This window comes from Manis javanica, chromosome 14 (assembly GCF_040802235.1).
Source record: "Manis javanica isolate MJ-LG chromosome 14, MJ_LKY, whole genome shotgun sequence".
Taxonomy (NCBI): domain Eukaryota; kingdom Metazoa; phylum Chordata; class Mammalia; order Pholidota; family Manidae; genus Manis; species Manis javanica.
Window position 1 is genome coordinate 6,580,050 of NC_133169.1, and position 16,587 is coordinate 6,596,636.

General features: G+C 40.0%; 1 protein-coding gene across 1 annotated transcript in view; it reads right to left on the reverse strand.

Moving 5' to 3' along the window:
- SDHC (succinate dehydrogenase complex subunit C) overlaps positions 1-15,668 on the reverse strand; it is a 32,049-nt gene extending 16,381 nt beyond the window's left edge. The window contains exons 1-3 of the mRNA XM_017678159.3: positions 15,584-15,668; positions 9,707-9,763; positions 7,765-7,866 (exon numbers count right to left, since the gene is read on the reverse strand). Coding sequence (XP_017533648.3) covers positions 7,765-7,866; positions 9,707-9,763; positions 15,584-15,603 — 179 coding nt within the window. The 5' untranslated portion in view covers positions 15,604-15,668. The remainder of the gene's footprint in view (positions 1-7,764; positions 7,867-9,706; positions 9,764-15,583) is intronic.
- Positions 15,669-16,587: the final 919 nt, after the last annotated feature.

Below are 16,587 nucleotides of genomic sequence, written 5' to 3' on the forward strand. Positions count from 1 at the left end.
CTTAGGGTAAATTCCTAGAAGTGGAATTCCTGGGTCAAATGGTATTTCTATTTTGAGCTTTTTGAGGAACCTCCATACTGCTTTCCACAATGGTTGAACTAATTTACATTCCCACCAGCAGTGTAGCAGGGTTCCCCTTTCTCCACAACCTTGCCAACATTTGCTGTTGTTTGTCTTTTGGATGGTGGTGATCCTTACTGGTGTGAGGTGACAAACCCCTTTTAAATCATGTTCTGAGTTGTCAATTTGCCAAAGCATATTCACAGAAGGACAACTAACACTGTTTAGTTCTCATGTTCAAGATAACTGGTTAGTGAAATACAAAGATGGGAGTCTTTGGATAAAGTTAACATTCATCCCAGAAGGTCAGGTTAGAGAGGGAATGCCGAGTGTGATCACACCGCGTATTCAACACTCTAGAGCGAAGCAGCTCAAGTAGGCTGAAAAGATCTCAAAAAGGAATTCTATGGAATGAAAATGGTCACAGAAAAAGAGGAGTAATGTCCAAAGAAACAAAAAACACTGGCTAGACACCACTCTGACTAACTTAGACTTAACCAGATATATAAATATGAGAGGTGAAAGAACCACATAGCAAAGTACAAGCAGACAACAATGGCATAATTTGGTTAAATATATCAGGAGACTAAGACCCAGAATGAGGCTTGCAAAAATGTCAAGGACAACAAAAAGGGGGTTTTAAAATGTTACTCAGGGAATAAAAGCCTCCTAACCAGGATGGACAATTTTATGTTAATAGATGACAGAGTGCAAAGCAGACTGCTCAACTAGTTATTTGTCAAAGAGAATGATTATCAGACTGAAAAAGTCCGAACAAATATTGATTTCAGAGAACTGAAGAAAAAAAAAAAGAGGCGGGGAAATTCTAAGACATTGCTTAGCATTCCACGTTCACTTAGGGCTCCTGGACAGATGAATGAATCCCATGACTAAGAGAACTAACAGCTGAAACACCTGCCCTATCTGGCGATCTTTCAGAAATCCTGACATGGGAAATGGGGGTGATATGAGAAACTACTGAAAGCAAATGTTACCCTAATCTTCAAAAACGGTTAAAATCACAGCCTGGTTAGCCCAGCACTGACTAGGAAAGGGAGATTTTATTTTCCAAAAAGTCACGGCCCTACTTCCAGTCCCACAGGATCTTCCAGAATCTTGTCACTCATCAGGCAAGTATTTAGCCCCTGGAACCTGGGCAAGGCTTCATGGCTGAGTGCCTCAAGAAACAGAATGCAGTAGAATTGACAATGAATGACTCCTAAGTTACTTTCTCTCCCTCTGTCCCTATGGCCATCCTTCCCTCTTTCCTTCTCATGCTATGAGGAAGCTCAAAGTAGCCTATGCAGAGACATCAGGTAGATAGGCTCATGTGGAAAGAAACTGAGGGCCCCTCCAACAGCTAGAATCAACCCAAGACATATGAGCAAATGAATCTTCAGACTAATTCAGCCCCAGCCTTTGTGCTTTCTAGCTGTGGCCTCAGACATCATGGAACAGACAAATCACCTCACTATTTCCTGTTCAAACATTAGGAAAGAGTCTAGTATAGAAAATTGAGATTATTTTAATTCAGAAAAGATGATCACTAGGAGCCAGTATGATTTTCCTTTGGAGAAAGATTTTTCAGGAAACAACTGAGATCCTTTTGAACACAAAGTATATCTTACTCATCTTTGTATATCCAACAACTAAAAGAGTACCAAGCACACTATGGGCAAACAACAAATATCTACTGATTTGAAATGTATTGACTTTATTTCCTTTTTGGTAGTAGAATGTAGAATGTTAATCAAGGAAAAACTATAAGACACAGGATATATGAATTCAGCAAGTGATCTAACAACTGTGCTATAAACAATACTGTCAAGAAAGTTAAAAGCATTTCTCAAGAAGGTATACAAGTGGCTAGTAAGTACATGAAAAGATGCTCAACATCACTAATCATTAGCACAATGCAAATCAAAACCACAATGAGATACCCCTTCACACCCATTAGGATGGCTATTACTTAAAACAAATCAGCAAATATCAAGTGTTGGCAAGGATATGGAGAAAATGGAACCCTTGGGCACTGCTGGTGGGAATGTAACACAAGGTAATCCCTGCAGAACACAGTATGGATATGATCCTCAGTTCCAATTCTGGGTATATACCCAAAAGAAATGAAAGCAGAACCTCAAAGACATACCTGCACAGTCAATGTTCACAGTATTGTTCGCAACAGCCAAAAGGTGGAAAAACTCATATGTCTGTGGACAGATGAATGGATAAGCAAAATGTATCCATTATGATGGGGTATTACTCAGCCTTAAAAAGGAATGTAGTTCTGATATATTCTACAACATGGATGAACCTTGAAGACATTATGCCAATTAAAATAGACACAAAAGGATATTGTATGATGCCAAATTTATAGACAGAAAACTGAATGGTGGCTGCCAAGAGCTGAAGGCAGAAGAAAACAGGAATTATTAAGGACTACAGAGTTTCAGTTTAAGAATATGAAAGGATTCTAGAGATGGACAGTGGTAATGGTCTCAACAACAATGTGAATACCCTTAATGCTACTTAACTACACACTTAAAAATTGTACGTTATGCATATTTTACCACAATAAAAATAGTTTAAAAAAAATAGTAAAAAGACAACCCAATTAAAAAATGAGCAAAGGACTTAAATATACATTTTTCCAAATAAGAAATACAAATGGTCAGTAAGCACATGGAAAGATATTCAAAGCCTTTATTGGGTTGTCAGAAAAAAATGGGCTTGGCCTCCACAGGTATCCGGACGATGCTGAGGTTGTGGCTGCATCCAGCCCACCGTCTCCTGGACTTGCCATAGGAATGAGGAGGGAGATGTCTAGGCTGGCATCTGCATACAGTGAGACAACGAATTTGACCGGATCTGTACTGTTGGAACTCAACCAGGAGTTGGGAGGGGTGCAAGTTGTAGCACTCCAAAATCTCATGACTATAGACTATCTATGGTTAAAAGAACATATGGGATGTGAACAGATCCCAGAAATGGGCTGCTCTAATTTGTCTGATGGTTCAAGTGCAGTTGGACAATATCCATCATAACATAGATAAATTTTCACAAATGCCTAGGGTGCCTAAATGGTTTTCTTGGCTTCACTGGAGATGGATGGTAATTATAGATTTGCTTTGTTTATGTCACCGTATTCCTATTATGTTAATATGTGTGTGCAAATTAGTTAGTAGTTTAAAACCTATACATACTTAAGGTACTCTACAAGAAGATATGTCAAAGAAATAATCAATCCTCCCATGTTTCCTTCATATGCTACATCTATAGCTTTTCTTCTTCCTTCCTAATTACAACCCTTAAATAGAATTTGTGCCTCATATCGAATTTACCGAGTATCATAATTCCTCCAGGTGGTAAAGATACCTCGAGACAAGTGCTGGGCATAGAAGCCACAGGGCATAAATCTGCAAAGAAGTAAAAAGCTAACCTTTGCAAACAATATGGCTTCTCTCTCGCTTACCCACTTTACATTTCCCTGTATGGCCCCGGAAGATGACTGGTTAGCCAGAGACGGGTAAGATTCCTCAAGGGAGGAACAACCTAAGACAGGCACAGTCGCAGGGGGGCCATCAGGTGAGAATTTGGGGATCAACAGAGGTGAGGCTCAGAACCTCACCCCCCCTGCTTTGAGAGAAATCTTCTGCATCCGTGGATGTCTTGCTGCCCTTGTCTAGCCTGGATTAATACTTAGTCCACAGGCACACACCTGATCATCTGATCATCTACATTTGCCCTCTTACAGCACTAAACTATGTTTTCTACCTTTATCTTGCATCTACCTACCGCTTCAGCATTTTATTAAAAACAATAATAATAATAACAATAATAATAAGGGAGAAATGTGGGATTCACATATAAATCAAGTATAAAAATCAAACAAATATTCATATTTGACCTGATTGTTTATAGTTCATAATGCGTGATCAAAACCAAAAGTTTCTGTGATGACTGCCCTTGTACCGTTCACCATGTAAGAACTTATTCACTAGGTAAGAATTTGTTCACCATGTAAGAGCTTGTTCACTATGCTTCAGAAGATTGGAGACTGTTGAGAACTAGGCTTGGGGTGGATTAATGATTGTGCATTGAGTCCCCTATACAGAATTTTATTATTGTTAACAACCATTTGATCAATAAATATGAGAGATGCCCTCTCAAAAAAAAAAAAAAAAACAATGACTTCAATGATTAAGTTAAATTTAATTTATGTTTTAAAAAAGTTTCTCAACATCGTTTAGAATGACTCTTATTCTTCTGATAACTTAATCCCTTATATACTTTTGCTCTGATAAACTGACTCAATTTAAGAGATTAATAGTACTTCAAAGGGCGCTAACTTAACCATTTATTTCCATGCCTTCTCTAACAAAGTCTAAAGGTTAGTAATGGAATATATAACTCCAGATATCTCAGACATCTTTCCTGGACATGCCACCTTGGAACAGCCCCATGTTCCTTGCTGTTTGTTTTTATCCCCACGAGTATGTCTAGGTACATTTATAACTGGAAGAGCAAACAAGGTAATGAAAGCCTGACCTTACCAGCTGCCTGCCATTCATTATATGATCCGTGAAAGGAAGCTAAGGCTTTAAATACAGATTTAGGATAATATGAGAAGTTCTTCATCATAGCCCTTTCCCAATTTTATCTCTTAAAAATAATGTTTTACTGTAAAGTATAGCAAGAATTAAGATCACTTTAAATTAGTGTCCTTCTGTTTTAGTAGAATGTCTAACTTTTGCAATCAGAATTATTTCTGGAATCTGGCTTGGAAAAAATCTGAAGGGCTGTGGTATTTGTGGAGGTGGTTAAAAAATGGCCTGCTTCCATGGCAGGAACCCAAGCAAAGAGGGCAGCAGAGCTCAAGATGCTTTGCTGGGTTAGCTAGAAAGGAGCAGGTCTACAACAGTTCTTTTCAACACCAGCGTTAACAGTTATCAACGCTACTTCTGAGGACAACAGATAAACAGATACAGACACATGCATATGCTCACATACAAAACTGTACATGTGTGTTTGCAGACACATCTATCCCAGCTCCATCCTGTGAAAAGGCCTAGACGTAATGATGTCCTGGTGACAGTGAGCACACCTAGCACCCAGGTCTTGATTTCACAGGAGTCATCTTAAAGAATTCCCAGAGAGCAAGTAGGGCACAATTTAAACACCAAAATAAATGAGAATAATGGCATAATCCTTTGGACAAAATAGGACTTGTGGATTAAAAATTATATATATATTGGTCCCTGTTCCTGGTTTCTGACATAGAATTCCGGAAGCCTGTATAATCTCCTGAGTGATAAGTGTGCTAAGAGCCTCTTCATTCTAATATTTGGTCTTTGACCCTGGCTCCTGACACACAATTCCTGAATGCCTTGGAATTTCCTAGGTGGTAAGAGTATCCTTTGTTGTAATGGGATGACCCTGGAGAGAGGCTGAGCACCAAGACCAAGCCATAGCAGAAGCCTGGAACTTTCAGCCCCACCCTGCCTTTTTTCAGGGAAGGGAGAGGGCCTAGAGATTGAACTAATGATTGATCATGCCTACTTGATGAAGCCTCAAAAAAATCCCCAAGGTGTGGGGCTCGAAGAGTTTCCAGGTTAGTAAATACATCCACGTGTCAGGGGTACCCAACTCCACGGAGACGGAAGCTCCTGTGTTGGAACTCCTCCAGACACAGGTGTCCAAAAGGGTGCCTGACTCTCTGTAATACCCTTTTGAAATGTAAAATGTAAACATCATTTGTAATATCCTTTAAAATGAACTAGTAAATGTAAGTAAATGTTTTCAAGTTCTGTGAACAATTCTAGCTAATTACTGAACCCAAAGAGGGGGTCATGGGAACCCTTATTTATAGATGGTCAGGCAGAAGTACAAGTGACAGCCTGAGACTTGGAACTGGCATTCGAAGTGAGGTGCCGTTTTGTGGAACTAGGCCCCTAACCTGTGAGGCCTGCATTAACTCCAGGTAGTAAGAGTTGTAGGACAGTCACAAAGCTGGCATACTAGTTGGTCTGAGAAAAACCTCTACACATTTGGTGTCAGAAGTACTGACAGTAGAGAGGAAAGAGAACTGTTTTTCCTTTAGTTCATGTCATAGGAATAGAGAAGAAATGAGTTTTTCCTTTTAGGAATCCTTTAAGAATCCTTGGGTTTGCACTGATTAAAAAAAGCAACCTTTACCCTATAGTAATAAATAAATCTAGAAGGTATGATGGAATTAGAAAAATCGCAATTTGGCAACGATCATAGTAGTAACTGCTGCTGGTGGGTCAAAGTCTAATAAGAAATAGAATATTGACAGTCTCAAGAGTATCTTCCCAAATTAAGTATTAATTAGTAAACATAACATCTTTATTCATTAATTTTATAGACTAAGAAACCCAGCAGACATTCTGATGAGTGATGAACGTCTGTTTCACCAGTAATGGGATAAATCATTATCCTATGCAACCCCCAAGACAATGAACTGGGAAGAGCACAGCATCGCGTCAGAGGTACTCCTGCCAAAAACACATACATCACAAGAAAATATCAGACAAACCCAAACTGAGGAACGTTCTACAACTGTCGAGGTCATAAAAGATGAGACTAAAATATTGCTCTACATTGAAGGAAATTAAAGAGACAACAAAATGCAATACATGGTCCTGGGTTGGATCCTGGACACCTACAGGACATTACTGGGACAACTGGCCAAAACTGAATGGGATCAGATGGTAACACTGGATTAACTTTACTTTTTGATTATGATGGTTGTACTATGGAGAGTGTACTTGAATTTAGGAAACACAACACACCCAAGTATTAAGGGATTGTGGTAAGCAGAAAAATGACCTCACTAAAGATATCCACATTCTAATCCCTGGAACCTGTGAGTATTTTGCCTTACATGGCAAAGGGGAATTAAGGTTGCACATGAAGTTAAGGTCGCTAATAAGCCCACCTTAAGATAAGGAGACTACCCTGGACTTCCTGGATGGGCCCAATGTAATCACAGGGGTTCTTAGAGCAGAAGAGCCTGGCATAAGAAGGGAGTCAGAGGAGAAACGTGACAATGGAAGCAGGGCCAAAGTGATAGGGTGGAAGAACTTGACCCATCATTGCTGATTTTGAAGATGGAGGAAGGAGGCCACCAATGAAGAAATTCAAAGTAGCTTCTAGAAGCAGGAAAAGGCAAGGGAACAGATACTCCTGTAGAGCCTCCAGAAGAGAATGAAGCCTGGCCAACACCTTGCCTCTAACCCAGTGATACATGAGTCAGACTTCTGACCTATACAACTTTAAGATGCTAAATGTTGTTTTAAGCCCTTAAAAGTTTATGAAAACTTGTTATGGCAGCAATAGAAAACTAATACAAAAACAATGAAGCATCATCATCTCTGTACTTTTTCTCAAATCATTCAAACATGTTAAGTTGGGTATCTGTATGAAGACATATAGAACTGTGTATTATTTCTGCAAACATTTACGTAAATATGAAATTGTTTCAAAGTATTTTTTTTAGTTAATAGGAGTTAATTTTGACTTACCAGAATTTTCAAAATGGTAGTTTTGTAGGATAGATTACCCTTTTAAGGCAAGAAGACAGAATTTAGTTGTCTCCTTATAAAAAAAGACCTGAGGGAAGTAATCAAGGAGGCCATGCGCCAACCTCCAGACCTTTCATCCACCACTTCTAGATTTCCTTACCTGTAGATAGTGATATGGGGAGACAAAGGGCGGTTGGAACCAGTATTCTTACTCCAGAACCTCTCCATCTCTTCTTTCGCTGTAGTTCCCAAAGGAACAGCACTAAAATAAACCAGACAGTTTAAAAATGACTAACAGTAAAGTAGGTTTACCTTTTTACATAAAAAGTTGAAATTTTTAAAAAGTAAGCTGGCCTGAATGAACTCACTATATTCAGAGAACATGTTCATACACTCACCTTTCTGCAAAGTCTGACTCAGTTATTAATAACCTCAATCCCCAATGAGGTCACAGCAGAGGTAACTTCTTACCAAACCCCCCAACACACAGGAGTCCAGCAATGGAAGTTCAGCTTCTCTCTTATTGGGCAGCAGGGCACATAAAATATTTCAAAACCACTTACAGAAATGGATGACCCTTTTCCTAGGTCAAAGTGCTGTCTCTATCTCAGACATTACCACCTGCTCCCATCTGGCTCTTCAAGACTCCCTTTCAGGTTCTCAAAAATCAAGAACTGGATTCAGCTTAGTACCTCTGAATGGTTTCTTGGTTTTTCCCTATCATCGGGCTAGGTTGAAGCCAATGCTTAAACAGCTATATTCAACAACTTACTATGTGTCCATACTAAACTTAAACTGAGTTCATCCCCTTCAAGAAAGTATCTCCCCATGGCTTACTTACTAATTATAAAAGGAAAATAGTAACTTTATAGTGGAAAAAACCTAACATACATTTTCTTATTCAAATGGTCAAAGTTAAAGTCACTGATAATGGGACAAATGGAATCATATACCTCCTGATATGATGTAGTAAAGATACAGCATCACTATGTATTACTCCTGCCAAAATGGATAATGGGCATCTAATCATTAGGAAACAATCATACAAACCCAACTTGAGAGACACTCTACAAAACAGGCTTGTATTCTTCAAAAACATCACTGTCATAAAAAACAACAGAAGGCTAAGAAACAATTCCAGACAAAAGAATACTAAAGAAGTATGACAACAAAATACAGTATGTGAGCCTAATTAGATACTGGACGGGGGACAAGTGGACTCTACTTCTACAAAGTACATCATTTGGAACAAATGGAAAATCTGAAAATAGACTATATATTGGATAAGAGTACGTTAATGTTAAATTTCTTGAATTTGGTAACTACATTTATATAATTATGCTGTTATTGAAGATAACACTCTTGTTTTTAGGAGAACTATTTAGAAGTAAAGTATGATGTCTTAAACTTAATCTCAAAGAATTCAGAGGAAACAATAACAACTAAATATCTATCTATCTATCAGGCTAAATCACACTAAAATGTCAATATGAGACTAGTTTTGACCTACAAAAACAACAACTTCATACAGCACAACCTAAAATATATGGAGTGATAAGAAAACAGGAAAATGTTAACAAGTGATAAATCTAGGTGAAAGGTATACAGAACTTCATTGTTCTACTCTCCCAACATCTCTGAAAGTACAAAATATTTCCAAAATTAAAATTAAAAAAATAAAGACAACTGTTGAAGTCAATAGACTAGGACTGAATACAGCAGGAAGAAATATACTTCAAGACTAAGTCCGGAAAGCTGCCCAAATTAAAAGTTACAAGGAAAAAAAAAAAAAAATTCAAGGAAGAAAAAGATTAAACAGAAAGGACAGAAGAAAATTAGGTATCAAGGAAGGAATCAGAAATTGGAGAAAATCAATGAAGTTAAATATGACAGAAAAGCTGAAAGGCCAAAGAAATACTCTTGTCCTTCCTTCTACTACAAGACGAGAAAAATAATGACCACAATCACTGACATTTCAGCCAACTGTCTGCAACTACCTGCTTTCACACATACCTCCCAAATCTTACTCAGTAGCCTACTACTTTTCCCCAAGGAAAAAAAAGAGTTAGATCATAATAATCTCCACAGATTTAGAAACTTACTTTCTGATACAGAGCTGAGGACTAAGGTGGGCTTGGAGGCAATGGCGGCCACCACGTCTGCAAGACAAGAGAAGAGTGAATACACATTGGAGATGGACTTCAGTTTACTGACTTCTCTATTTTTGCTTTGCATTAGGCTTCGGGGTAGAGGGGAGAATTAAGAATAAGATGAAAACAATGACAGCATCAGTGTCCTTGAGATTATTTTCCATTTGGAAAGCTACAACCCCGAATACCTTGAGAATGATCAAATATTACCTACAAATGCAAAATAAAGGTTTAGCTGAACACAAATAACAGGAAGTAAAACAATAATCAAAACTGGTGATGTTCAACAGAGAAATACACAAAGTGAATTTTTAAAGCAAGGTCTTTAAGATAATGATTAAAACATGGGAGTAAAACAAAAACAGAGTCCGTCACTGCAACACCAAGTACATAGTTTAGCTGTAGCCAGGCATTCTAGCTAAAGGGAATTTTTTTAAATTAAGGTATCATTGATATACACTCTTATGAAGGCTTCACAAGAAAAACAATGTGGTTATTACATTCACCCTTATCATGGATTACTCCCCCATACCCAATTGCAGTCACTGTCCATCAGCGTAGTAAGACGCCACAGAGTCCCTATTTGCTTCTCTGAGCTACAGTCTTCCCCCATGACCCCACACACACCATATGCACCAATCATGATACCCCACAATCCCCTTCTCCCTCCCTCCCTACCCGCCCTCCCCAAACCCTCCCCTTTGGTAACCACTAGTCCCTTCTTGGGTTCTGTGATGATTCTGCTGCTGTTTTGTTCCTTCAGTTTTGCTTAGTTGTTATATTCCACAAATGAGGGAAATCATTTGGTTTTTGTCTTTCTCTGCCTAACTTATTTCACTGAGCATAATACCCTCTAGCTCCATCCATGTTGTTGCAAATGGTAGGATTTGTTTCTTTCTTATGGCTGAATAGTATTTCACTGTGTATATGTACCACATCTTCTTTATCCATTCATCTAGTGATGGACACTTAGGTTGCTTCCATATCTTGGCTACTGTAAATACTGCTGTGATAAACAAAGGGGTTAAAGAGAATTTAACTGCTCCAGAATTATGTTCACATAGTATTATGAAAAACTGATGACCACTATCTCCTTTACTCACATTATCATATCAAATCTTTCCAAAAGTACTTAAGAAAGTTATCAGAATGAAGCTCTGGGACTAATATCAGAAATACATTGATTCTACAAAAGTTGATTGTGTATCCCACTACGTACAAGGCACTGTGGGGATAAGATCTCACTAAGATCCAACGATCTTCTAAAAAAGCTGATCATGTTCCTCACACGATTGATTATTAGATGCATAAACATTTCAAGAACCTTATGCTTCACATCAGCATTCTACAAGAGCCCACTATTAGAAGGAAAAATCATCCAAGCAACACTTCCTTCAGCTCTCCCCTCTTTCCAGCTTTACAGGCAAGGGTGAATACAGACATTGTGTACCCAAGCTCCCAGAAAGAAAAGTGGGAACAAATCTCGTTAAGTCAATTGAAGTAATTGTGACTCTGAAGTCGCAGGGCACGCATTCCTCACACCAGGCTAGGTCCAGTCACTCAGCTACCCAGCAAGAGTTTGCAGATGTGGGCTGGAATCTACTGCGCTCTCTGTCTAGTGCTATTGTTTCCCAGACAAATACCAATATGAACTTCCCACAGGCCCTAACAGAAACGAGTTGCACAAACTCTATAACCTTATTTGAAATAATTAGTCCCCCAAGCTTTACCCACAGTAAGCTTCAAGACACCCAGTGGATGCCTGAAACTGTGGCTAATACTCAATCCTATACACATTATATTTTATCCTATACTTTCATAACTATGATAAGGTTTAATTTCCAATTTAACACAGTAAGAGATTAATAACTAGTATAAGCATAATTATAACAATATACTGTTACAAAAGTTGTGTGTAAGTGGTGTCTCTCTCTCTCCAAATATCTTATGGTATTATACTTACCTTGTTCTTCTTGTGATGATGTGAGATGATAAAATGCCTACATGATGAGATGAAGCGATATGATTATCGTAGGCATCGTGACACAGAGTTAGGCTACTATTGACCTGATAGTACATGAGGAGGAGGGTCATCTGCCTTGGAATCATAGTTGATCATGTGTAACTGAAACCTCAGAAAGCAAAACCACAGATAAGAGGGAACTTCTATATGAAAAAAGCAGATCTCTATCTTTGCCTTTCATGTGAAACCCACAACTCTGAAAGATTTCTTTTTCCACCCAGGAATAGTGCTTTATATGCTAAAGCTAGAAAGTAATAGTACTTCCCTTATTCTTAATTAATAAGCCAGGACTTATCATTTCCAGTTAGTGTTCTGAATACATTAGACATGTCTCCAAAAAAATTGTAACCATTTTTGAAACTCTTCTCTGGATTGGGGCAACACCAGCAATGCAGAAACACTGGACAAATAAAAGAGCCAGACTCGAGTTCTTGATCTGCACCATCTGCATAACTTCAGCAAGTCACTTAGCTTCAGCTTTTTCTTCTATAAAGTGGGATTGGTAATATCTATCTTATTGGTTGCTGGGAGTATTACATGATAAAATATACCCAAAAAAGGTACAGGAAAGCAATCTCGAAACAGCAATATACCACATACATGTACAATATTACTAATATTTTGTTGGTCTCCCCAAGGTTTTTAGAATTTACATCACATTCTTCTTTAAACCCTCAGAGGTGATAAAAATGTTCATTTGCTAAAAATGGATATGACTTTAGGGAAAAAAAAATTATTCAAAGCCAAGTCTATATGATCAAACTGAATAAAACCATTTTTGGTCCAAAACAAGACAACACTGTAATTTAATAAGTTTCTCTTATGTGAATGACCTCTGAACTTGATCTGATGGTATGCCAAAAAGTTTCATAAATGTCTGGGGTAAGAGTAACACTAAAATAGATGTATCCTTGAAGGACATAATGAAGAGCAATCCTGTCTATATAAAAGTTCTGGTTAATGGTTATTAGCACCAAACTAACTCTCAACCTGAAATGTAAGTCATCCTTTCTTTCTTTCCTCTCACCCTTCCCTGATATATATGCAATGTTACCACCTTACCACAATAAGATCACTACCAGCTAGGACACTTCACTCCATTTTGCCTGTGTCCTCTTCATTTCTCAGTAGAACTATTACAGAGCTCCTGAACTATATCTCCCTAGCACCAATCTCTCCCCTATCATTCAATATTACCAGAGCTAACTTTATGAAATAAAGCTGATTTCATTGCTTTTATGCCTAAAAGTCTCTTAACAGTTCCCCCCTGCTTAAAAAGTCTCTTAACAGGTCCCCCCTGCTTATAGAACAATTTCATACTGTAGCCAAACACAGCTCTTTTTCACATGGCCCAATCCAACTCTCTGGACCTACTCTCCCACAAATTCCCTTCTGCCCCTATACTTCTACCACACTGGTGTTACATTACCCCCACACAGAGCAAGTCTGCTTAGGGCCACATGCCTTTGCTCATCCTATTCTGACTGGAACCTCCCTCACAGCCTGATAAACTCATCCTTCAAAACCCAACTACTCCTGGATGGCAACTTCACCATTTCTGTAGCCTTACTTGCTGCCCCTGCCATGCTCCCACACCACTTATTCCTATCTCCATACCAACATTTATCATGTTGCTTAATAATTCACCTATTTATTTATCTCCTCTGCTAGACTCTTGAGCTCCTCAAGGACAGGACAGGAATACTTTGCATCCACAGCACCTATAATAATGTCTGACAGAAAGAAGAGGCTCAAAAGAAATGGTTTGTGAATGAGTATGCTTACCTTCAAAAGCAGTCTCATGAATTTAGAATTAAACCTTATCTTTACAGGTGTTTCACATGTAGCATTGAATATGATGAGCCGTGTTCATATGGTTATGGCTCCGGGCGATTTTGCAATTGAGCAGCATGAACGTTATTAGAGAGAAGCCTAGCTGTTCTTAGCATAGCTCTGTACCCCTGGCTTGGCTTTGGTAAGGCATTCCTTGACTGAGTGCCAAATGGAGTTTGCATTACTCAGCTGGTTACTCATCCTTGGCTAGTCTGACTGTTTAGGAAGTACACAAAATACAGAAATATACAGCACTATGCAAAAGCCATGACATACAGTGCTCTGATAACTAATAATTTTTAATAAGCCAAGCATTAAAAATGTTTAACCAGTATTTCTCTTAAGTGGGTCCAGCTTATTGCTATTCTCATTCACAAATGAGGAAAACACAATCATGGAATCAATGACCTTAAATGATCCAAAGTAGAACCGGTGATGTTCCTAAAACTAGAAACCAGCTCCTAGAATTTCTTGGAAGGTATTTTACTTTGAGGTTATATCAGTACATTATAAACAGTTCCAAATCCCTCTAGAGAAATGGAATTGGACCCAGAACTTCAATCATGGGGAAAAAATTTTTTTTTAATTCTCTATTTCTTATCCCTTTAAAAAAGCCCTTGTGAGAAACTGAAAGGTGCCCTTCCCATGAGACCTTTGATTACCACTAACGAGAAAGAAGTCTCTTTCTTGGCACTGAACTCCAGTGATGACAGTCCTATACAACTCCAAATGACACTGTCTGGACATACTTAATGAGTATAATGATCCTTCTAAACACTCCTCCTCAAACTCCTACAACAAACAGTTTAGAACCAGTATGATTCTTTCAAGCTACGTGTTAATTCTACCAAAAGCCCCTGACACCTACCAAAATATGATATGTCAAAGAATCAAAAATATCCAATTACAGTCAAACTACCTGGAATAAAGGAGGCACTTCTGGCAAGACTGGCCCTGGCACATCTTACAGAAAAAAAGGTACATTTGGAAAATAAGAGGATTAGGGTAACCCATTCCTGATCTCAACTCCAAGAGAAAAACTACAGTCTATTTTTATACTGGGTGACTGGAGGGGAAAGAGAAATGGGAAGACACTTGGGGGAAATCAGGAATTAAATCTCAACAACATTAACTTTCCATAGCAAATAGTTTCCAAAACTAGGGCTGGCACTAAATAAACTATGCTGGGATTTGTTCCAACAGTGTCTTAAACTCATTCAAGTCCCTAGGGCTAGAACGGCTCTGAGTAGAGGCGGCGGCCTGTACAGTGGAAGTTCAGATTGGAAGAAAATCCAGGGTATTTCCCAAACAGCGAACTCTTATTGTGGAGAAAAACTGGGACATTCAGCCCCGTCCCCCAGATAAAAATGTAAGCTAAAACTGAATTCCCCGGGCTGCTCTGGGACAGCTAAGCAACCGCCACGGGCACTACTGCTAATCGCCAGCCAGTACCGGTCCAGGCCTCCTGCGCCCTCTGCCTGGGGTTCGTTAGGTACGTGGACAATGCCCGCTCACTGAAAGCAACCAGGGACTGCAGGAGTTAGACGCAAAGACAAAGTACACCAACGTCTCTCTTCCCGACGCCCAGTCCTTAAATAAGATCTCAAAACTGTAGGACCCGTGGGCCACTGACCTCAAAGTTAGAACTGTTTATTTTTTCGGAGCTTGGCTTTGAGTGTGGCCCAAAGAAAAACTTGGGGAAGAAGGATTAGAGGTGAAGAAGTAGAAAGGGCCAGGGCCGCGCGACCCCTCGGGACGGAGTGAGGAAGCGGTAACCGGCCAGTAGCTCCCAGCTCTCGGGGCGGCTGGGGGAGGGGAGGGAGAGGGCCATGGGGTCCCCAAGGCGCGGCCGCCACGCACGGGTCCTTTCCCGGCCCAGGCACAGGGCAAACAGCTGCCGGCAGGCCGAGAGAGGCCAGGGCAAGCATCCCAAGGGTCGCGGGGACCGGCCCCCAGCCCCATACTAAAGTCACCTCAACAACAGCGCAGCCATCTTGGTTTCCGGCCTGGACGGAAGTGACGTCTAACGGCTCCACCACCTCTGGGCGGAGACGTCGGGGAGGGGGAGGGGCGTGCGTGTGGTCACCGTCACGTGATGGCGCGGGGCTGTTTAAAAGGATCGGGAGCGCCGCCTAGTCAGTCGTGGTCACACTTTCTTTGGTTGGTTGGTTTCCGTCCGCCTCCCTCCCTCCGCTGCTTCGACCAGAATTTGCTAGGGTTTCGGCGGAAATGCCGCTGGCTCACACTCTGCAGTAGACATTCCACCTGCGAACTGTTCGTTCTGTTTTGCACTACTGAAAGCTGACTTGCCTAGATTCTTGGATTCTTGGGGACTCTTCAGTCTGGCCTCATCCCCCTCCCTCCCAAGTGGGACTAAAAACGTTTCGGTAGGCCGGTTATGAGATACTGCGAAAAAGATAGTTTGGGCTCCCGCCCTAATAACGTGAAGCTTCACCAATACAGAGGTTCACAAGTTGAGACCGAAGTTGGGGAGTGTGAGAATGGGCCTTGGGAGAGAGACCCTCGCAATCGAGAGATCATCATTCGCAAGGATGTGGAGCCTCCTCCAACCACCTCGATTAGCTTTATGCGCCACAATTCCTAGGCTTGCGCTGCCGCTAGACGCCCACCAGCCACAGACAGCAGTTCCTTGTTCTTGCTTCAGAGCAGTGTGGGTGGCACCCACTGCCAGAAGAACCTGGGGTGGGGGTGAAGGAGAAACTCACTTTAATTTATATATGTATATAAACAGTTTTGAGAAACCCAAACACAGCAAACAATTGCATTTACGACTTAAGGCCCAGAGAAAAAGATCAACTGAGAAAGGGACAGAAGAATACAAAAGTGCTTGAGTCTCATTTGGGGTGGGGAAGAGTGAAGGAGACAGCCTAGAGCACCTCCTATTCTACAGTTAAACAATCAGCTACATTAATATTCAGATCTTATTTATATTTAGCACTCTTGCACTTTGCAAGAT